The 25,053-nt window shown below is 42.4% G+C and overlaps 1 protein-coding gene across 8 annotated transcripts in view; it reads right to left on the reverse strand.

Annotated features, from left to right (window-relative positions):
• epb41l2 (erythrocyte membrane protein band 4.1 like 2) overlaps positions 1–25,053 on the reverse strand; it is an 89,960-nt gene that overhangs the window by 34,391 nt on the left and 30,516 nt on the right. For all 8 annotated transcript variants that reach the window (XM_050057431.1, XM_050057430.1, XM_050057428.1 and 5 more), the window contains exons 5-12: positions 17,300–17,404; positions 17,099–17,141; positions 9,701–9,776; positions 6,281–6,377; positions 6,071–6,192; positions 4,870–4,957; positions 421–573; positions 242–339 (exon numbers count right to left, since the gene is read on the reverse strand). In XM_050057431.1, the coding sequence (XP_049913388.1) occupies positions 242–339; positions 421–573; positions 4,870–4,957; positions 6,071–6,192; positions 6,281–6,377; positions 9,701–9,776; positions 17,099–17,141; positions 17,300–17,404 (782 nt within the window). The remainder of the gene's footprint in view (positions 1–241; positions 340–420; positions 574–4,869; positions 4,958–6,070; positions 6,193–6,280; positions 6,378–9,700; positions 9,777–17,098; positions 17,142–17,299; positions 17,405–25,053) is intronic.

Raw genomic sequence — 25,053 nt, forward strand, 5'->3', positions numbered from 1 at the left:
AATCTGGGGCGCCGTCAGCCTCCATTAGGTGGAGTTGTGTTGCTACCTCCTCTCCCCTTGGATCTCTGCAAGTGATGTGAGGACTCTAAAACTTCACCTGAGCCTCCCTCGGCATATGGGTGAGTAGATAATGGCTGAGTTTTCATTTTTGGGTGCACTATCCCTTTAAGACAAAAGCCAGACAGTGGGTGTTAGCAGGTGTTTTGTCCACTGAGGAAGGGGCTATCATGTGTAGTTCTACCTGAAGAAACTGTGATTCTCCACGCAGACTTTCCACAGCCTTTTGGCAGATCGATGATTCTGGAGTTTGAATCCCACCGTGCTCTCAAACTGCTCCGTCTACCAGAAGAAACATAAAATGATGAGTAAATCTCATTATCTACAGCCTGTATGTGTGTGTGCATGTGTCTGGTCACAAACCTCTCCTGGTCTGATCTTGATGTAGAAGTTGTTCCTCTTGTATGAGATCTTGAGTATTTTAGGCCAAGCGAAGCGATTTATCCGAAGCCTGTCTTTGTAAACCAGGAGCCCGTTGGCGCACACACCCAGCATGATGTCCACGCCCTCAGAGTCCTGCAACAGATTCAAATGTATAAAAACATATCTTAACATGACGTAATTGATTCATCTCCGTGAAGCTTCCGCCTGTTTGTCTAAATCACATCATACTGTACATCAATTGATTTTTAAAGTAGTCTGCTTAAGGTCAACAGAAACTCAATTACCACACACACACACACACACACACAGGCGCTGTCATTCAGTACAACTCTAACATGGTCAGCTGACTCAAGCTTTTAAGGTCATGTGGTAATGGTGAGGGAGGTATTGATTACAGTGGCAAATTTACACAGGAAAAATCAGTTGGACTAATGGAGCGTGCAACATGTTGATAATGGACAGTTTTAGCGGGACACACAAACATATCACATGGCCTTGACATGCTATCAGCCGCTCATCGATATCTGCTCTCCTGGCAGATACCTTTTAGCACTTTGGCTTGGACACACTGACTCCATGGATGTAGCGGGAAAACACTTGCTTTGTGTGGTTTCTGTGAGAGAACAATGGATCTTCAGTGACTGCAGCAGGAAGGGTTTGATGCTGAGATTACATTAGTCACTCACTCTGGAAGTCTGTGTCTCAGTTTGACAACTTACAAGTCATAAACAAAGAAAGAAAAACATCTTCGTGTCATGTGCCACTCGTTAATCAAACCAATACATTCAGATTACAGACTGAAACAAGTGCATTTGTTCCTGACGATACGTCTCACAGAGACCACCTGCAGTTCAAACATTTTATCTTAAAGGAACAGCGGCGGCCATGTTTCTTCAGGCTCTGCAGCACAGCCAAGCACCAACTTAGAGAATGGTGACCTGCTCTCACTGAATCAGTCACACTCACCCAAAATACGTTTCGATATCAGCTAAACTACAAACAGCACTAACTGGAGAGGAGGGAGCAGATTCAGCTACAAACAGTGGCAGCAGGCGGCACCCAACACACAGCTGCTGAGCTGAGAGGCACTACAGTTATCGACACCTCCCTCGACTCGCTGTAAACTAACGTTATAAGAGAAGAGTGCATGGTTTGTGTTTAAGATTGCAGCAGCTAGGGCTGTACGATTATGGCCAAAATGATAATCACAATTATTTTGATAAATATTGAGATAAGGATTATTTCTCATGATTAAGCATCGTTTTCTGGGACAAAATATTTTCATTGCACTTAAAATAATAATAAAGAACAATAAATAAAGCACTGGTTTTACTTCCACGTTGTCCTTCTTCACCTGAATTCAGTGCATCTCCTACAGATACGTATCCACTGCTGCTGACGCTGGACAGGGACTAATGGTAACGGTGACGTTAGTGACATTATTCTTCTCGGCTTTCATGCATTCATTACACTGCAAGTGTTTTTTCAGGTGGTTTAACAAGTTAGTTGTTAGTCTCATGCACACTTTACATATGAGTTGTTCTCTCCTACATCTGAAATACTTCAATCAATGATGTCTGATGATTTTCATTTTGCCCGTCTGTTTTTCCCAGGCTGCTGCAGCAGGGTGCACACGTAGCAGCTGTTAAGACTGGCCGTTAAGGAAGCACTTGATTTTTACATGCAGTTTTCTGTAAGCGGAGCACACGTCTTGAACGTCAGTATCACAATCAATCATGTTGTTTTAATTGTGGGAAGGCAAAATCAGGACTGTGATCAATATTAGATTAATTGTGCAGCTCTAACTGCCGACTGTTCTAAATGACCATAAAAATAACGATTAGTAAAGTGTGTATTTTGTTCAAAACAGGCAAAATCATAATCTCCTTGATGGAAGGAATAACAAAAAATCAATGAAAAGCACAACTGTAGAACATGATTGCTCACTGACCATGCTAAAAAAGATGTGAGGCTGCTGACCTGTCCTGACAATAAACCACTCAAACAAAACCGAAAACATAAATTGTCATTTTTTATCCCTACAAGTGATTTCTGTGCCAGGACAAGTGAAAGGTTAATTTACATTTCTGAAGGACAGGCGCCTCAAAAAGTTAATGTCGAGCTCTGCAATCTGTTCTTCATATATTTAATATTACTTAAAGCCCCTACAAGGAACTTTCATTTTGAGTTGATTTTGGCGACCCTGTGGACAAAAGCGGTAGTGTTTTGCCTGAATGAAGCCTACATTTCCCATGAGCTCTAGCGCGTATTGTCGTAAAGACGCTTACCTGGCTCGTGCATGTGTTTGTTTTGGGGATGAATGAAACAACAAGACGGGAAAACTTTGCCCCCCTCCCCGGACAGCTAACGCCGTGGACCCGCCGGCTCCTGCCAGGATTGGGCTGGTAAATGCTAGATCACTAGCGAACAAAACGTTTATCCTGAAGGATTTCCTGACTTCCCGAGGATTGGATTTTCTCTGTGTGACTGAGACGTGGCTGACTGTTGGTGAGTCCAGTGCTTTCACAGAACTTTTACCCGATGATTGCTGCTATTTTAACTCCCCGCGGACGTCGGGTCGAGGAGGAGGAATAGCGACTATTTATAAGAGTCACTATAAATGTAAGCAGCTAGGTAAGATGACGTGTGCCGTCTGAGTGCCGTAAATCGTTTCGTCCTGGAAGCGACCTGGGGCGGACCCGGAGACAGTTTCCTAAAGGTATGGATATACACTATATAGAAATAGCTTATCTTCACACCGATGGTCTCATTTGCTGTTGTAGGTCACGCACAGACATCAGCAGAAACAAGACTTTTGCATATCCAGTTAAAAGTTCCTTGGAGCGGCTTTAACATTCAGTTGCAAAAATAAAGGAAGGCAGCTATGATGTAACAGTCTAGGTTGTATTTGAGTTAACAGTGATGAATAATATTAGAAAAAACAGAACTGAATTAAATCTTAAACATCCACCCTGGAGTACTGTCAGATATCACAGTTTGAATTTTCAAAGCAGTCGATGACTCTGTAATAAAGTCTTGCAATTTGCTTTATTAATGCACCTGCTGTATTCAGGTGTTTTCCCTGCTGCTGCCAGATCATTCAATCTCAAATTCAATGCCCAGCAGGTTAAAAAAACACTGACTGGACTGTAAGATAAAGACACTGAAGCTGTTATCTTCTGCAGTGCTGTCTTTGCATTGTGACACACGTTCATTACAAGTAACTTTGTTTTTGCTGCCACAAGTATTTCTTGCTGCTGACGTTGACGTAACCTGACCTAACAGCCAACTTCATTCACTCAAGCGCATCTTTTGTTCAAGTTCAAGTTTAGTCCGTGTCTTGTCACTGATTTTGTGGCTATTTTTGTCTCAATACACCTTATAGTTCCAGTATATGTCTGGTGTATATTTACATTTAGTATTTTTATTAAGTACTTTTAATTTGCATTCTTTGGTCATTTGCATAGTAGATGTTCATAATATGTGTATACTGCAGTATGCTTTATCTATACTATGCATCTTGTGCTTCTGCTGCAGTGACACTTCCCTGTGCAGGCTCAATAAAGTTTATCTCCGTTATCTCTCAGTCAATTTAAAGTTTTTGTTTAATGCCAGTGCAGAACGTTGAATCCGTAAAAATGCAAACCCTTCAGTGTGACAATGAGCCAGCACCTTGTTACTGAAGCAACTCAATGGTGTCAAATTTTATTCCTATTAAACAGAGGAAAGTGCATTTGTGCTCGTCCACTATGATTCTGATGAAACAGCATTTCGGGGGTTTCTCTGTGGGCCTTGGGTTCATGAAACTTGCACAACAAATTAATGGCACAGGACGGAAATAGATCTGCTCCTTGAATTCCCACAACTTTGGTATGCCAGAATAGAGACTTGCAACATTTGAAGCGCTCTCTCTGCTGCTCTCATCTTTTCCCCTGGTTCTCCCTCTGTGTTGCAAACAAGTGGAGCATGCCCTTAAAGAGGACTCGCCTCTTTTCTCTCTCTCAAGGATCTGTCCCCATCTCACTCTAACCTCGTCTCTGTCCGTCATGTCTTTGTCTTCTCTGTATCCTCCATCTCACATCCTCTCTTTCTATTTCCAGACTCCCTCCCTCTCTCTCTGTCGTGCATATTTCCCCCTTTTTTTCCCTGCCCGTCTCGCACAAAGACACGAAAATACTCAGACGCACATGGAAACATGCACGCACTCTGCTGATGACCTGCTATCCCAGTGAGAGAGACTGGCTGTTCCCATGGCAATGGCCTCCCTGAGTGTTTGTACAGCTGACACACAGAGATACACAGATGCTGTGACACAAACATGCACACACACTGCTGCACTCTCTCTCTCCACATCAAAGCGACTGAGCTAATCCCCTGATGTCAACAACAATGGAAACAAGAGGAGAGGATTCATTCATTTATTCATACCTTAGCATGGTGCAGGTCCACCCCGTACATGGACAGCTTCTTGGCATTTTCTAGAAACTGGGCATCAGCCTGTGCTGGTGTCATTCCCCTAAACAATAAGATAAATACATTACCACAAACACACTCAGATTAAAGGAAAACTTCAGTATTTTTCAACCTGTCCCATATTCTCGCATGTTGACTAATGAGAACAATATAACTGTAACTAATACAATATTAAGAGCGCTGCAGCTGGCAGTGGCAAAACAGGCTGTGATTTAACCGACTGGGGCAATTATGCATCGTCAATTTACGTCCACTAAAAGTGTTTGTTTTTGCCACTGACAGGCTCAGATTGTTATTATAAGGGTCTGACAACTTATGGAAAGGATCTCTACAGAGATGGACCTTTTTGTTAAAGAGTAAGATCCTTTTGTTTAACCAGAAACAGCCCTGAAATCACTATCGCCAAACCCACCAGACTCCATTTAAATAAACAGTAGTTTTATCATAATAAAACATGCTTAATTCAAAGCCCACAGAAACAAAATTAAACTCACAAAAGCTGTTGTGGTTTGTCTTTTAACTTTTCCAACAATCACCAACTCTGGTTTGATTGAAATAAACCCTTAATTTACCCCTTTAGACGTGAAAATACGCTGGGTCTATACACGCTAAAATGCCTGTTTATTTAAATGGAGTCTGGTGGGTTTGGAGACAGTGATTTCAGGGCTGTTTGTGGTTAAACAAAAGGATTACTCTTTACCAAAAACATCTATCTTTGTAGGGATCCTTTCTATAATGTCAGACACTTACAATAACAATCTGAGCCTGTCAGTGGCAAAAAATTGCACTTTAAGTGGCTGTAAATTGACAGTGCATACACCTTGAGTGGTCACATTGCAGCCTGTTTGCCTCTGCCAACTGCAGCAGTCTCGCTCAATACTGGACCAGTTTAAAAAATTGTCCTTCCTATAGTCACTTAGATATAACAACATGGCATAAAAGGGCCCAGGTTGAAAAATATCACTTACTCTTTAACAACTGTATCATGGCATAAATTCATTAGGTTTGAATTATACGACACATGACAAAGATCCAGTTATGGTCCCTTCATTACAGGTGTTACAAACATAAGTAAACAAATATTCAGCTTACAGTGACAAGGAAAAGACAGATATACTTGTCTCTGACTGCTTCTGATTGCTGCTCTCTCTCTGACCTGTGAGATTTGTGGAGCTCAAGAATCTTCTCCTCCATCTCTTTGTTCTGATTGGGCGCAAAGGTCAGCTGACTGACGTCCAGAAGCCGAGGCTGGTCGGGTTCATAGTCACCGAATTCTGCCTGTGAACCAAACAGAGGCAGCAAAATCACATACACTGATACACAAAACACAGACATACACTGGATCCATCCATATAGTGTGTTCTACCTGCAGTGTGTATGACCCCAGCAGAGCGTGAGTGACAAATGAGCAAGGCAGCCGTCCAGAAGCCACATCTTCACGGAGCTGCAGACACAACAGGTACCTGCAGGAGAGGAAAAGGAAAACAGGCTGGGATTTAGTTGAAACTACTCACAGCAACAACAACAACAACAAAACCTCGCTCTAAACCTGTCTTTGAACTGAAACCAGCTCCATTGTTCATGACAATAATAAAGCGACCCGAGCAGCCACATTGCCTCCTGTGAGGCCTGGAGCACGGGGTCAGCTGGTGCAGATTAAATGTCTTTGCAGGTGCAGTGTTTGTTGTTTAATTTTCTTAGTGTGGCAGTTTGTTGGGATAACCTTACATCTAATCCCCACCGTGACATCCCCAAACTCAGTTGCATAACGTGTGCGTTGTAGCTGAACTGAACTGTGCGGTGGTTGTGTGGATTCACAGCGATTCAGTGCGGGCTGTCTTCTGCTGTAAACCTTTATGGAAGAATTCATTATGTGAATGGAGCTTCTGTGTGAATGACTAATTCAGACACCTCAGGGTGCTGGTAGATGTATCATCCTGGCTGCATTCAAAGTCGCTGTGGCGGGACCTGCTGACATGGAGGCTTAAACTCCAGTCATCCAGTTACAGCGGCTCTCTTCACTGGGCAAACACACTGCCTCAGAACAATAATGAATTTCACCGTGTTAATACGGCTCATGACTGGATGAAAAATACTTAAATAAAAAGCATCACTTCTTGTTTACATTTGAATAAATACAATAATACAGTAAACCTGTAAAACCAGATACAAACCATATTTAATGTGTCTATTGAAAAAAGATGAAAAGGTAAAAAATACAAATATAGCAATGGGAGGAGAAACAGCCACTCAAGCAAGTCAGCTGTTGGTGCTTGTCGAGGTGAGTGTGTGCGTGTCAGAGAGTGTGTGTCCTCGATTAGCCTTTAGCTACAACCATCAGAGAAGTTGTTCGCTCCATTAGACATACACTCCAACCTAAATGCTGCGTGCTTGGAGCATGCCTGTGAGTATGTGTGTGTGTGTGTGTGTGTGTGTGTGTGCATACGTACACATGAATTAGCAATGTGCACAAGGCAAAGTTGTGGGCTGTTTTTTTTTTAACTTTTGTTTTGTATTACAGGTGTTAGACATGCAAATCGATTTTCAAAGTGAAATTTTAAAGCTGCACTAAGCGACATTTTTGCATTAACAAGGGATCAAATGGAGAGAACTATCATCTAATTCTGCAGTTCATCACACCTCTATGGAGCCTTTGAGCATCTTTGAGCTCAGTGTTTTCTTTTTCAGTGTTTCAGTGCCCTCTAACTGCAGTCATCAAACCCCACACTGCTTTGCTTTGGATAAAGTTGTGTGGTAACGTTAGACCACAACATCAACTCAACGTGAATAAGATTAACAATGATGTCTACATCTGTTCTAAGGTAAGTCAACATTGTGTTTGAGGCAACATATTGTCACTTTGCTGGAAAGAAATATAAAGTTATCTTTAACATCTCTAGCTAACGTTAGCTAAAGTTAGCCTAACGTTAGCTCCTAGCTGCGTTGTTCATCATGTCACCTTGTTTGCTGGGAGTTCATTAGCCTATTTTGTTCTAGTTTTGTACTTTGGTGATCGTACATCATTGTTAGCTGTTGTCCAAAGGGCTCTAGTTAAGCTAACGTTAACTTCTGGAGCTTAGCTTCATTAACTTATCTGTAATGGCAGAGATAACAAAGGTTGGCAAACGTTATGCTGAATGATTCAGTGTAAATACTGTAGCACCAAACTAACGGAGAGACACTCTTGGTAAAGATGGTAAAAAGGCCGTTATCCTTTTCTCATATTCTGAGCCAAAAACCTTAACTTCAGTGGCACTTTAACTTGTTGTCTTTGATGGTGACGGCAACCAGATGCGGTTCACAAGCGTACACTGTGACCTGTAAATTTTGGCTTGTAATTTAAGCTTTTCATCGACCTTCTCAACAATAAAATGATGAATATATCCCTCCAATGCGTAGTTTAGGCCCTTTTGGTTACTTCTCAATGACATCTGATCGTTATGTCCCCAAAAATCATCAGTTGCCTCCTGTGAAATGCCGTGTACTGTGACACCTGCCATAGCGCCGGTCACTGAATGTTGATAGTTTGTCCGAGTGAGTGGAGGGGGGCGTGGCTTAGCCATAGGTCAATTAGTGTGCGACACAGTCTACCTCCTGAGCCACAACCACCCCGTTAACTCCAAATAAATGTTATTCTGTCTGCTGAAGTTGTGAACAGACAGCTGTTTGCCAGTCTCAGAACCCATCGGCTCTGACGACGATAAAGCTTCTGGGGGCAACGGCCAATATTCTGAGAGATCCACTGCTGAGTCATATCTGGGCAAAAACTTCCTCTTTCGTGTGCTGGTAATTTTGGCTACTCTCTATATTTGCAGATAAAGTTTAAAAAGCTACTCAAACAATAGTTGATGGGTTAAAAGATTGCATTTCCGCAAATGCGTTCTGCTTCCCTACACTGACTGTTAACCTGCTGTTCAAACGTGACAGGTCAATACCACTCAGACCACAAATGGAAACCAGAATGCTTACGAAAGCAAGATCTTGTCCTGTTGCCTACAGATTCTGTATGCAGATATCTGTTCATAGAAATTAACCGTTTGCTAACAAACACTCTAGAAGTACCTGAAAAGAGGAAAATATGTCATGTCAAAGTCACACAGTCACAGTTTTTTGCCCCCACTTGGTAAACATCAGTATATCTCTAACATGTGTGTGTGTGTGTGTGTGTGTGTACTACATCGTTAGGACAGAAGACAAGTTTTTAACCAACAGAGTGAGGCCGTTTTTGGAGAGTGGGGAAATTTTTGCCAGTCCTTACTTCTTCAAAGGCCTGTTTGAGGGTTAAGACTTGGTTTACAGGGTTCAGGCTACGATTAGGTTAGGGCAGCGCTTCTCAAATGGTGTGATAACCACACATTATTATGGCAATATTCAACTGGGCCTGTACAAAAAGTTATGAATTCATTTCTAACTGACTGTATCAGTATGTTGTGTGCACCCATTTCCTAATAAAGAGGCAAACTCTGGCTATAATATGTAATTTAATTAAAAAAAACCTTAATGGGGGAGCGATTTGTTACGATTCACACGTGGAAATTTTAAGTGTGTGTCACATAAAATGCCCTGATTGGCAGCCAGTGATAGGGATGAAAACATTTAAAAGGAGAAAGCCATGAGTGGGACAATGGATCGCTTTATTGTGCAGAGCAAACTACAGCAAAGCACCAGCGAAGACGACCTACCACTGAAAGAGAGTCAGTCAGTAGACAGTATAACGAAACCTACAAGTAGTACAAGATTGTGTGTGTGTGTGTGTGTGTGTGTGTGTGTGTGTGTGTGTGTGTACCTGGTAATGTCTTCAGTGAGCAGTGAGGGGTCGGGAGGGTAGAACTTGACGTTGAATGCAAACTGCCAGTTGTTGCCTGGAGGAAGAGAGATTATTATTCAAACAGAGTTTCAGCACAATAACATTACATATGTATGTATGACAAGTACAGGGGATTATGGACATATGAGAATCTAAAATGGGAGTCACAGCGTTATGATCAGTGTCGTCTTTATGTCTATGCACTACCATCCACCCCTCTGCCCGTCTGACCCAAATGTGTGTGACAGAGAAGGAGAAGTGGGTGTGAGTGAGGGCAGCTAATGCAGAACAGATTTCGGACTGTTCTAAGCCTGGTACATCACGCACACATGCATAAATACATACAAACAAATACAGCGGCAGATCTGGTATTGCATAACCTCATTCAAATACCAAACTGTAATCTTGTCATCAGAAACAAAGGCACGCAACATCACCACAACATCTCCATCACTGTGTCATCACAGGGTTTCATATCAATCTTCACTTGGCTCCGACTTCCTATTCTCATCCCCACAGGCCATACTGCCCTGCCTGCCACCTTCTCTACTGCATGGCTCCACCCAGCAACACACACACACACACACACACACACACACACACACATTCAATATAAGATGGGGATCACGTCGTCTGGAAAATTCCATCCGGGAAAAGCTGACATCACATCAAGAACCATTTCCTCCTCCAAGGTCACACACAAGTCCTACGTATGCACACATGTGACGAGCACACACACACACAGCACATACACAACCACACACGTGCAGACACAGAGCCTTCACAGCTGTATCCCAGAGGAGCAGGAAGAGCGACGGACACTGTGAAATGACACGAGGAAGCTCAACAATGACGCTCTCTATCTGTGCAAGACGCAACACGTGAGGTCAAAACAAGGTGAAATATTCATTTTCCATTTTATGACGACACGGTGTTTTGTCTAATTCTTTCCACAGATTTAATTTTTGTAACTTAATATACAGAAATGGAAAATCTTAAATGCAGATAGCACTGTTCCATAGCCTGTTTGTATGGATGTGTGTTACTGTATGAGATGTGTGTGTGGGAGTGAGACTGAGTGTGTGTGTGTTTTTGGCAGCTTTAAGTGCTTTAGGAGTCTCTCGTGACCATTTCATCTTTCTACACGACCACGTGCCACCCATCAATCCGCCCCATGACGCATTGAATATACACATTCTGATACATATACACATGCTCTACTTCAGCCCCCTACGTCGACTACAATTCCAGACAACAACTCCCCCTCCAGTCCGTATGTCTCTCCCACAGTCTTTTCGGGTGACTTATAGTGTGTCGCAGAAATGACATATTTTGCAAGTTAGCATTGCTCTGGTTCCCTAAACAAAAAGCTCTGATTTTTCTGTTGGATTTCGGATTATTGCTGAAAACAGGCTCTGAGGCAAATACAATGTAGGATACATACATGTGTTTAGCACATGAACACCACGTTTTGAGCTCCGCACTAGAAATGACCTGCCCGTGTCTACACTGGTATTTTTGCTTATTGTGAGGTAATTTCTTGGAGCTTCTTCAAGTGCTTCATATCCCCAAAATCTGCACAACCTAAGCTAAAAGGTTATGCAAGTATATAACTGAAGACTCAAAGAACAGCATGCACATCCAAAAATGATAAAAAGTGTGTGCTGGTCAGATGGACAAATACAAAAATAAAACAACAGGTCAACACACCAGAAACTGCTCCTTGTGTTTAAATTGTGCCATAAAAAAAATAAAATTCATTCAATTTTACAAAATAAAGACACAAAACATATTGATTTCTATATGTAGAAACATCAACAAAATATTTTTTAACACTCCTTAAGTTATCTGAAGTGTGTACATTATCTAGTTTTTGAGGTGTGTTCATTTTTATGAGCAGACTGCAGATATGTTTGATAGTTTCATCATTCATTCCTCAGGTGCAACCTCATGTTTCCACACGGTTTTGTGCCACATACGAGGTGAGGTGTGGCATAAAACATGATGTCGTGGAAGCCTGACATTTAGCCCTCTGCTGCAAAAAGCATGAATGCAAGGCACCCACTAGCTCACCTGGTAGAGCAGGTACCCCATGTACAAAGGCTGTTCCTGCCACAGCGGCCGCAGGCTCGGTTTCAACCCAAGGCCCTTTCACACTAAAGCTGTCCCATTAGATAAAGGCAAAAAGCCCCTCCAAAAAAATCTATGACAAAAACAATGAATGCTCTAGCTATTATGGTATTTATCTTAGATCGATTTAAACAGGTTCATGCAAACAACTATCCCCCGCAATCATCCGCGAGACAACTGTGTTTAAAGGGTTAATTGTTTTGAAGCATAAATACAATCAGCTGACTAACGAACCAAACCACGACTACGTGACTTCCACGTCACCACCACACAGACACTGTAAAGTAGGGTTGGGTCGGTATGAGAAAAAAAAACAGTGAGGTTTTTGTGAAAAACTGCATCAAGTCGGTAATACTGGATTTTCGCCACTTGGGGGCGCAATTGACTCATTTAAAATAAAAAACGACCAGAGGAAAACAGAGTGACAGTAAGGGGGTGATCACACAGAAATGAGACACTAGAGACGCGGACGCTTCAAAGACGCTTGAAACGCTGGAAGCACTTATTCAATGTGGGCTAGCTACTGGCGTCTGACGCTCAAAAAAGTTTAAAATATATTAACTTTTCAGCGTCTACGTGCATCTAGAAACGCGCGTCTAAAAAGAAGTGTCTACAAAAACGCGCGTCTAAAAAGACGCTGGAAAAAAAGGCGTTTGAAAAGACACTTGCACGCTGGTCAGATGCGCCGTATCATAGGAAAACAATTGTTTTACTGGCGTCACGTTTCTAGTGTTTCTTCTCGGTGTGATCGCTCCCTAACGCGTTGTTTCTTTTATTCCTTACAAATTAATTTGCAGGTTTAGCTTACTCAATCAGTGCAAACAAGGGCTGCCTCCTTCGTCTGGCTCAAAGCCAGAGTGTTGCCATATTGGCACATTCTTTGATTTCTTTGAGACTAAATTGTCCGCTATTATCGACTCCCCGTCACTGTTACACAGTCGCACCCTCTAGCTCAGTCCCCGCCCTGCCCCCACCCCCTCTCTCTCCTGCTCGCCGCACGTTTGGCGAAGAGGCAGACACAGGCTGTAAAATGACATATGTGGTCCGGTCGGTCTCTAAAAAAAAAAAAAAAAAAAGTCCAAGACGGAGTACCGAACCAAATTGGTATTACCGAGAACCGACCCAGCCCTACTGTAAAGCCGTGTTCAGCATGACCTAACCTCTGTGGTCTCATTTAGCCACATGTTAGCAGCTGCTGTCAAAATTCATGACTTAGGTAAAAACTGACAAATTTTATGTTGTCGAACAAAACATGAAACCATCGTTAGCTTGTGTTCACCACAGACCTTGTTTCAGGCAGCTAACCAAAAACTCATTCAAAAAAACATCATTGACTTTGAGACAAGGAAACTCATTTCCTGGTTTAACCCTTGTGTTACAAGGATGGACATTTTTGTCCATTTCCAAAATTCAGAACTCCCTCACAGACAAATTAAAAGGTCACACATTTTTTGCATGGGGGTGTCATTCTGGGGGAAATTTCAAAATCCCAACTTTCAGCATGAAAATCCGTTATTTGACCCTGTAATGCATTTTTATCCCAGCAACAATAACAAATGGCTAAATGACAGCTGGACATTTTGAAGGGTCATGGATAGGATAAAAATGCATTACAGGTTCAAATAATGGATTTTCATGCTGAAAGTTGGGATTTTAAAATTTAACCCAAAATGACACCCCCATGCAAAAAATCACCCCCCTGTGACTTTTTGTTGGACACTACAAAAGTTTCTAGAAAATTGACATTTTTGTCCACTTGAAGGGTCATGGATGTAACTTTTTTGAAGGGGAACACAAGGGTTAAGGACTCGTTCCTGCACCACTCTGTTCCTTTAAAGGATATTTTTCTACATTATATAACAATATGTAGTTTAAGTAAATTAGTGACTCATGAAAAAGTAGGAACCACAAATTATAAAATATTCTTGCCCTGATGACGCTCTACTTAAGCATACGCAGGTGCTGTTTGCTCTTATCGTAAAAACCAAATTGGCTGCAAATGTACCGTGACAGTGCACTGAGAGAGTGAGCACAGTGAGACAACAGATACTATAAAGGTTAGTTTGATTGTGGAGAGAACATGTGTGCTGCTGCTGCTGCTGTTAAACATTAACAACAACCACACGCACTGCAGAGGTCTACAGACTGGCCTGGGTCCAGACCCCTCGGCCTCTCTGCTTGGCTTCCAGTGACATTAAGCCTGACTCCCAGGGTGAGGTGAAATCTTGCTCTCATTATCTATCACACTGACATCTAAGAAGGGGCTCACTTGGGTGAATAAACATTTAACTGGGCAGATTTTTTGTGCTATTTGTTAGAGTGAATTTAACCGCAGTGCTTGTTATGATTTTTGGGTTCAAGTTTCATTTTTATTGGCTCTCAGTCTCATTCTGAAAACTGATACTTGAGCTTCTTGGAGTAAAGTTTGCCCTCTTGTTTTTTCTTTTTCTCTAAAGTGCTGTCACATTTTCCCAACTTTATATCAGGTTTTTCTTTAATCTCCCCTGTATGCATATCTGCCTAATTTTTATATGATTTGTCTCCGTTTCATATTCCAACCTCGGGCTCGATGCCACAGACACACCCACACAGCTCTGCTCGTACTGAGCTGCATTGTGGGCAGGAGTCTAGACAGAATCTTCATACCCACACAGCTGAACAAAAGCCCAGAGGAAATCTATAGACTGACACTTTTTACATTTTTGCGATGTTGTTGCCCACGTCAATAAAGTCCTCCTCTGCAGGTGGAGACTGCAACAGCTCTGTTTTAGATCTTTACATCACAGTTTGGTCTAGGGAGGGTTTTAAAGGAGTAACTTTGGCATGTTTCAACCTGGACCATATTCTCCTGTGTTTTTGTGTCTAAGTGACAGGAGCAACAATTCTTGGTATTATTCCAGTGTTGAGCGCGAGGGAGCAGCCGGCACTGACGAAACAGGCTGCAATGTAACCACTTGGGGCATGTTTGTGCCGTCAATAAACATCCAAGGTAACTTACTACAAACTCAGATTAAAGGGTAACTTCAGCACTTTTCAACCTGGATCTTATTTTCCAGTGTTTTTGTATCTAAGTGACTAATAGGAACATTATTTTTTGAAACTGGCACAGCATTGAGCAAGAGGGCTGCAGCTGGCAGCGGGCAAACAGGCTGTGATTTAACCAGTTGGGGCAATTATGCATCATCAATTTCCGTCCAATAAAGGTGCTTGTTGTTTGAAACTGACAGGCTCAGACTGTTAAAGTGTCTGTCAACATTATGGAAAGGATTTCTTCAGAGATAGACCTTTTTGTTTTAAGAGTAGGATCCTTTTTATGAAACCAGAAACAGCCCCTACACCATCAACCAACCCACCAGACTCCATTTAAATAAATGGTAATTTTAGTGTGTATAGAGGCAGAATATTTTCACATGTAACTGAGTGAATTAAGGGTTTATTTCAACTAAACCAGAGTTGGTGCTCTGGTCTGAATCAGGGACTCATGTTGTTCCAAAGTTGTATAATTGCCTAGAGTTGGTTCGTGTTCTCACGGCAGCATTTACAAGCGGACCAGATCAAATGCCTTGTGTGAGAAAGCTGCTCTTGATTGGTCAGAATTTCCACGTGGGAAAAATCCAGGAAGTAAAGCAAACGTTGAAGAAGAGTACACTTGCAAGATAAATGTGACACTTTCTAATGTCACAATGGAGGGACAACTACGCAGGTTGATTTTAGCGCTGCTCATCGTGGACTATATTGCTGTCATTGTTCATTTTAGTCAAACCATACAGTTTGAAAACGAGGCGCGGCTCCAACTAGAAAACAATGTTTTGATGCATTGGATGTGCTGAATGTGCATATTAAGGCAGTACAGGAGGAGGTGCACATTAATAATCCTCCAGGACTGTAACATGCTCATGTTTAACCCAAACAATGTGTCATGTGACTGCAGTTGCTTCACATCCAGGTCGGAACACCTTCTCACCACAAACCAACCGCACCAGAGTTCCTTTGGAACCGGACTGAGACCACCTCTTTAAGAAGGTCTCAGTCCGGTTGTTTTGGTGTGTTCACACCTGCACAAATGAACCACACTGAGGGGGCAAACAAACTTGAGTACGATTGAACTGAAAATAGGTTCCAGGTTGCACATCACATGCAGCATTTTTGAGCTTCATAAAGGATTCAAGGACCCATAAAAAGCTTTCAGTGCCAAATGTTTAGGTCCCAGCCCGGTATGTGGTGACGAGTGTCCACTGATGGTAGTTTAGAGCAGAATGGTGTCGAACCTGTCATTTGTGTGCTGCTCTGTCTGTACATACACAGACATAAGTATCCAACTCACATGATACAGTCTCCGTCTCGCTATAAGCATTCACACACACACACAGAAAAATGTACACAAATGAACACATGCGGCCAGTTGCATACCACTCACCCGTGAACCACAGGCGTACACAGCCACACAGCCACAGAAACACAGGCATGCATGTTCACCACACACTCTGTGGTGTTTACACACAGAGCCTCACACAATCTGCACACACCCAACTACCTCACACATACTAACTCTAAAATAACACTTTACGAGCCAAAATGATATGTTTTACTAAGCCTTTCTCTTAAAAGTGCAACTCCAAGCTGTAGGCTGTGTCTTAAAGCCTGTTTTGACTTCAACTGAAAAAAGCAGAAGCGAGGAAAAAACAGCAAAAGAAAATAAGCAAAACTTTTCTTGAAGAAAAGTCAGCTAGAGTTAAAACAAACACTGTGTTCTGTTCTGATGTCCAACATGCGTATTATGGACGTCATCACAAATGACAGATACCTTTTTAATTGTAATGGGCAAATGCACACATTCAAAAATAAGACAAAGCCTTAACTATGCCTGGTCGCTCCACATACTTGATAGCTGTCTGTCAACAGAAGGTGAGATGCTGCACCTCGCCCTGCATTTATAAATTACCAAGAGTTAATAAAGGGATTGATTAATAATGAAGCAGAGTGATCACACTGTGGTAACCTCCTCCACGCTGCCAGCTCTGGCAAGACTGCTGTCGTTTGGTTTCGGATGTCTCTGGCTTTGTTGGACTTAATTGTGATGCTGTTTGTTTTTCCTTTCATATGGGGATACTTGAACTCTTTTATTAATTCAGTATTTATATTTAATTCATTAACTTCTGACCCCTATTATATGAAACATCTTGCAGAGGCAGGCAGAAGGAGACAGAGATGGATGGATGAAAACGTCAAGGAAGCAAAAAAACTTACTGCGTATCTGTCTCTTGATTTCCTTGGTGGGATCCAACCAACACTGGAGGTAGTGAGACACAGAGCAGGAAGAAAGTTAACCTCTATCATTAAACAGTCTCATGAGACACAATACAGACATCAGTGTCTGGAGTTTCTATGTGTGTGCATGGCTGAATTATTTTGTACTTCCTGTGTATGTGTGTGTGTGTGAATGCAAACCTTCTGTTCATGGTTGTCCACGTATGTGAGTCCAAAGTAGTCTTTCTCCATTAGGTTCAGGTGCTCACACACCTTAAAGAACAGGTACTGGCCCTTGGCACGCTTCTGCAGCAATGAGAGAGATTCAAACACAACCATTAACATTTGGATGAGAAAACAATATTAAAGGGACAGTTCACCCTAATATCAAAAACACATATTTCTCCTCTTACCTGTAGTGCTATTTATCAGTCTAGATTGTTTTGGTGTGAGCTGCAGAGTGTTGGAGATATCAGCTGTAGAGATGTCTGCCTTCTCTCCAGTATAATGGAACTAGATGTCACTCAGCTTGTGGAGCTCAAAGTGCCAAAACCACATTTGAAAAACTCAACATCAATGTCTCTTTACAGAAATCATGACCTGGTTACTCAAGATAATCCACAGACCTTGTTGTGAGCAGTTTCATGTGTGACTATTTTCCTTCAGCTGAACTACACTCGCCAACCATATCACCGCACAGAATGAAGCGAATGAGGCTCATGCTCGTGGAAACACAAGTTGTAAACATTAATGGCGTCCTCCTCGACTGAGCTGTAATGTTAGCTAGCTCAGTGGTGCTAGGTGAGCTAGCAGTGGATGCACGCTTCATTCTGTGTGGTGCTACTGTTGGCAGGTGTAGTTCGGTGGAAAGAAAATAGTTCCAATCCTAACAATCTAGATTGATAAACAGTGATACACACAACAGGAAAAATATGTGCTTTTGATTTTGGGGTGAACTGTCCCTTTAAAGCTACTATACAATGTTTCCAGTGGTCAAGTTTCAAATGTCATTCTAAAGCTTGCGATTGCGAGAATATGAGTACCCCATGAACAAACTCGTTTTGTATGGTCTAGTGAGAGCCTTATAAAGTTCCTGTTCAACTCTCTCTATCAATGCATCTCTGTTTCTTCTGTTTCATTACATCTGTCCCATTATTCTCGTCCTCTCTGTCTCCGTCTCTCCGTCTGTCTCTGGGCAACACATTCCTTCATAGGCCCGATGGGGGCCTTCGCCATAAAATCCTCCACACTCAAATATGACAATGACATTTCGCACACATCCGTGCATGCAGACAGCATGCACCGACGTGCACGCACGCAAACACACAACGGCGCCCTTTAGACAGACAGAAGGTCAGACGCAGAGCGGGTGGAAAAACGATGAGAAAGAATGAAATAATTAATGTTCATTTCTTTTCAGTTAGTCAGCACTGCTTCCGTCTAACACTGTGCAGACACACACACACACAGACAGAGTTACAGACAGAGCAGGGAGCGTGGTGAAAGTGGAAGGAAAGAGGATGAAAGAGTGCATTTTTCTTCTGGTCCTGGGACAGCTGAAAACATCTGCGGTATTTTCCTATACTTGGTCAAAGATATGCGCCACATTCACGCACTCACAGCGTAGCTGCATTCTGAACGCCCAGAGAATCTGAGAATGTGACCTTTCAGGACTTCTGAGTCTGTGCCAGCGTGCCTCCAAGCAAGGCACTAAACCCCTAAGAGCCAGTGGATGTCTGTCACACACAGACATGTGGTCGGCACGACATTAAGATCTGAGAAGTTCTTCCCAATCAGCATATTTAGGGCTGACACCTTCGGTTGGTCGATTGGTTGGTGGATATGCTCTGTTCCAAACATTTTCTCACTGGTCAGACAATCACTGGTGTTACCTCATTAAGGTCATGTGTCCACCAAAGCAGATTTTTCCCAACTGAAAACAGCAGGCGCCCTTCTGATAATGCCCAGCTGCAAGTGCTAGAGCACTTTAGAGGCACAGCGTTCTTTCAGCATTGGTTGCGTCTGGTTGCTAAGATATGAAATATTGATGGAAGTAAAAATGTCGGCACAAGGTAGAGTACTTGCTCTGGATGAAGGGGAGGTTGAAGCACGTAGGAAGAAAGTGGCCAGCAGTATTAATTAAGGGTATAACGAGACATCAGTCTGGATCGATATATCTATTTGATGATCAATGCTTTGTGAAAACATTGACACTTAGCACCATCTTTAAAATACACCTTGATTTTGAAATTCCCATGACACATCTGTGTCACCATTTCCATCCAAGCACACCTCCTTCCTAAAAACTCAAAAGTGCTAGCGGCCTAGCGCCATGCAGATAATGGTAAGCTGCCAAGAAAGACAGTGAGGATTCTTACTGATATCATCTCGTACCGATGGCAGGAATTGAAATAAATCATATCAGGGCAGCCTCTCTGGTATCAGCAAATATTGTACTGTTGTCCCAAAAACAAAACAAAAAATAAATAAAATCTTAACTCTTGTGATTTACACCTCTAGTGTTCATTTCTCCATCATAGCTGCTGTTGTTCAACACATGTACATGTAGGATGTGACGATTGGTCTTTGTGGTATTTGTCCCAGCCCTCCTCTACTGTGATTGGACCACTGGATGACAGTGACGAGTGCAGCATTTTACCCAAAAGCAATGGTGCTGACCCAAAGTTAAACATGTTCCAACTCTTGGCAACCCCTGACCATCAGGACCTTGTCACGCTGATGGCAGCGGTAGCATAGTATAAATATAATACATGGACTGCACTTGTATAGCACTTTTTTAACTCCCAACCACTCAAAGGGCATTAACACTACATGTCACATTCACCCATTCACACACACACACACACACATTCACACACTGATGGCCGAGGCTACCATACTTGGTGCCACCTGCTGCTCAGTAACCATTCACACCCACTCACACACGAACAGTGCAGCCATCAGGAGCAATTTGGGGCTCAGTAACTTGCCCAAGAATCAGGATTGGAAATTAATTTTTTGTCCACCTGTCACTGCGGCTGGTGGATTCCAAAGTCTAGCAGCCGCTCAACAGATTGTCTCTTCTTTTGGCTGGTGAGTAAAGCAGCCAATTTTACCAGCATGTGGCTGGCGACTGGTGCTAATTTCCAACCCTGCCAAGGATACTCTGACATGTGGACTGGAAAAGCAGGGGATCGACCGCCGATCTACCTTCTGAGTCACTGCTTCCTCTATACCAGGTGCTCCCATTGCAAAGAATTCCATCTATGCGCTGGCCCAGGAGAAACTGCTTTGGTGGACGCACAACACCACCAGGTAGAGGATCCTCAGTGCGCTGTAGCCGACACAGTTAATCCAGAGAAAATATGGAGAATGTTCTCCCCATCAATTGGTTAAAGAGTAGGCAGAACATCAGTCAACCACCATTTTCTTTAGTTAATTTCAGCCCTAGCATGGTTACCATATCAGGACCTTTAACACATTGCCAACTGAACTGTTATATATCTTCAAAGCACTTTCCCATTTCACAGTTTGTATCCCCAGCAACAGAAACAACTGTAAAAGCTCAATGACCTTCAATCCCAACGTCACCAAACTGCTTGAACCGCAGGATGCTGATAAATGGAGTCATATCAATATCATCATGAAGACACATTAAGTGTCTGTGTCTTGTTTTCTGTCGTTGCTCTACGTGTCAAACCCAAAGCTGCTGTGCCTAATGTATGCAGAGACTACTTGACTCATGTCTGAAACCTAATGAATTCTATGAAACGGTGCTTAAACCGTGTGACACTCAAATCCTGCTGAAACCAATACTAATGAAATTCTTCGAAACAGCATTAAGACCATGTGACACTAAGACTCTCCTTTGAAACCCGACTGTTAAGAGAGAGGCGGAAAATGTCTGGGCAAGATTTCATTCACGGCATTACAACTAATAAAATATGCATTAAGTTATTACACTGGAATAAATTCGATGCCATCGGTTAATAAATAGGACAGCTGGATGATAGAAGAATAGACATGAAGAGTTAGAGTAGAAACTGGTGTGTGTGTGTGTGTGTGTGTGTGTGTGTGTGTGTGTGTAGTCCAGGACAATAGCAGTTAGTCGCGGTATCAGCGTTTTCTGTTGCGAGACAAAGCAGCTACTGTTCAAACGACCGTGGACACTCACAGGCACGCTGCTGGGCGTTGGCATACTGTAGATTAGGGAGAAGGGTTTGCTGTGGTACAGTTAAAATCATCAAAACTAAATGGGAAAATCTAGACATGACAAAATACTCACAATTCTACTGAGGGGCATCTGGACCAGGCATGTAACTGTTAACAGCTCCAGTGGACCTGGACGGTGGCTATTCTGGGCCACTTCCCACTGATTTGAGGGAGTGTGGGAATGTGAGGAGGGGTAATGCTAAAAAAGTGCATGCTGCTTGGGAAACACACGATTTTAAACTTAACTACAGTAATAATGAGAAAAACACACATGGATAAGGACCTTGGATACAAGGCAGTAATGGAGAGAAAATTCTGATCAAATTATTTTTTCTTCTCTCACACTAAATTACTCATTTCTAGTAAAGTAAATACCAAATTAAAACACATCTGGATTTCTTACTCACTTTTTTAAGAACTTCAGGCGTCACAGACCCACTATTAGAGAGATAGTATAAATCAGTGGTTCCCAAATGGTGAGTCATGGTCCGAAAGTGAGTCACGGTCCGTTCTGAATGGACTGCAAGAGACTCACAAACATGTTGAGTTTGTAAAAAACACACTTTATTTTTAAGTACAGTGAATTTTCGGCACAGAGATTTTATTTTGATGTGCCGTTCCCTGCTGTAGACTGAGTGAATAACTGACATCTATTTGAGAGAGACAGCAAACTAGCTCAACAACATGGCCAAATATGACGCTTTATGTATTAAAGTGTGTGGACCTTGAACTAATGACTGAGTAGAAAACTGGACTGGGCCCCGTGGCTGCACCAGTTGGGAACCACTGGTTTAAATCACTATTGATAAGGTTTGGCCCGTGTAAACATTCTCAAACCGGTTTGACATTAAGCCGAACATCCGACCGCCATACCGAACTTTACCACTAGGTGTCGCGTTTCATTAAGCAGCTGCTCCCAAGTTGAACATAATGCGACTCGGCTCTGTTACTACCATGAATATATAAAGAGAACTGGATACAGTGTCGGAGACAGGGCCTCGTTCATTTCTATGAAAGTTGCTCAGTGGTACGTGAAGCCAAAAAAAGTTCAATTCCCACACATAAAATTACCCAGATGACTCAGACAATATCGGCACTGCTTCCACACCGTGTGGCTCATAAAGCAGCCGCACTAGAGACTGCTGCCAACAGAGCCGGCTACTTCCGGTTTAGCACTCCACACGCTGGAATGGGGATAAAATCGTTTCATTGTACAGCTCTTCTAGACATGCTATCGAACCAAGTGGATCACATTCTGATAACCAAACAAGTCATTTCGGGGGATTATGATGCTGTCTCTTTCTCCAAGTCAATGGGAGTATTTCTGGGATGCTTTCTGGGTGGAGCATCGCAATGTAGACGTGGATGATTCTGCATCAATTCACAAATGTCAATAATCGAACATGTAAATGTTTTTCATGACATGATGTTGACGGAACAAAAGAGGCGCATTATTGTTTTATTGTTGAATTGTTATCCTCTGAATCATAATGAAATTGAATCGCGTGGTGCCTTGAGATTCCCACTCCTATGACATACACACCTTAAACAGGCGGTATGAAAAGGTCTTGAGAGTCTTCTCATCTCCTCACCCCAAACGTTTCTAATAAAGAAAACACAATATGCATCAAGCACATCTTGCCCCTTTCCATCTCTACTGAAATTTGATCTCCTTCATGTTGCCAGCCTCGGCTCTGCAGGAAATTGCACACGGCCTGTCAGACACTGGAGCTTCCGTTAGTCCATTTATAAACAAACATAATATTATATCAATCACGTTGTCATATTACTTACTGCAATACAAATTGGATTTAGCGCCGTGACACTGTCAGCACGGGTTGCTGATGTAAGATACTTTTTAATTTGCCAGATTGTGTCATAATGACAAATTAACTAAACCAAAAATCAGCCCAGCTCAAACTATTGCTAACAAACAGTAGCAAGAGAGCCTGTGACACGAGCATGTGACGCTGTGAGCGTCTGTGTGAGTATGTTTAAGTGTGTGTAGAGGGGTCCAGGCCACGTGCTTGTTTGGGAGTAACAGATGCAGAAAACTAATCTTGTGAGACCCCCGTAATCTGCCAGGTTTGTGTGTGTGTGTGTGTGTGTGTGTGTGTGTGTGTGTGTGTGTGTGTGTGTGGTTGTTCTGGTCACCAGACAAGCCCCTGTAGCGTGCTCTGCTTTGCTCTGCATTTATCCCCTAAACCACGCCCCAAACAATGTGAGTGGGCGCTTCTGCCATAACTGCACTTTGGGCATGAGTGTGGGGGGTATTTAACTTTCTGACTCACACACACACACACACACACACACACACACACACACACACACACACCAGATCTGATCCTATTAGCAATTACATCACTGACACACTGGCACTCATGTGTGGCCTACATGACTAGTAATTAGGGGTGTAAGGATACACAAATGTCATGGTTTGGTGCGAGTTTGGTAAATTGTCAAAGAGACAAAAGCGTCTCACTGGGATGTGAGGTAACACATTTCCCACTGGCTACTTTGATGAAAAACGAACACTGAACAAACAATTTCCTAAAAGGCAACAGGTCACACTAAGCAAAAGGTCAGAAAAGCATTTCTTACATCATGTAACTGAAAATACAAAATACATCAGAGCTGCAACTATTAATCCATTAGTTGTCAACTATTAAACCAACCACCAACTAATTTGATGACTGAATAATTGGTCTAAGTAACTCTGTATGAATTCCAGCTTTTTAAATGTGAATATTTTCTGGTCTCGTTATGCCTCTGTGAAAATAAACTGAATATCTCTGGATTGTGAACAAAACTAGACATTTGAGGACATCGTCTTGTGCTTTGGGAAGCACTGATCAACACTCTGCACCGTTTTATTGACATTTTACAGACCAAACAACTGATCAGTTAATCGAGAAAATAATCAACAAATTATTCGACAATGAAAATAACCACTAGCTGCAGCCCTACAATGCATAGACAATACAAAAATAAACCTTGGCTTTGTTTAAACATTCAAAGCACCCAAACATTTATCATCCCAGTGATCGGCACATCTGGGTGATACAGTCGAATGTGCGTTAATGTGTTTCCATTCACATCCCCTGCAATGGTGGAGCAACGCCAACACATCGTAATCGTCTTATACACAACTCTCTTTCTGTTGCTGTTGTAGCTGACGAGGGACCTTCAGGTGGGTCTTTCAGCTCCAGCGTTTCATTTGCACTCGTCATAGTGTGATGGAGTCGAACGCCAATCAGCTTGATGTGCTAACCTCAGCAAACGTTGCACAACGTACAACTAAAAGCTTCTGGGCGGAGCTCAAGCTTGTGAACTTTAGCTCCATGCTACCTGCATCTACCTACGTGTTTCCTGCGTGCGGCTGCATGCACTGAACCATGACAGTTTGCTACAAATACAGGAGCCATTACAGCCCTACTAGTATTAGAGCATAAGAAGAACAATGTCTGTCTTCTATTTTAATAGCTAGTTAAAGGGGAACTAATGTTTTTTCAACCTGGGCCCTATTTTCCGATCTACTTTTGTCTAAATGAGTGATAGGATGTTCAATATGTGACATGTCTCCAGTATGAAGCTAGGGCTGACCTGCCTGCAGCCCGTGAGCGTGCGCTATATTAAATAATAGCGCACTCAGACAGCGTCAAACAACATCAAAATACGTCCACTAAAAGTGCATTTTTTTCACACAGATTCAAACAACATCAAAATACGTCCACCTGACAACA

This window comes from Epinephelus moara, chromosome 12, assembly GCF_006386435.1.
Source record: "Epinephelus moara isolate mb chromosome 12, YSFRI_EMoa_1.0, whole genome shotgun sequence".
Lineage (NCBI taxonomy): Eukaryota > Metazoa > Chordata > Actinopteri > Perciformes > Serranidae > Epinephelus > Epinephelus moara.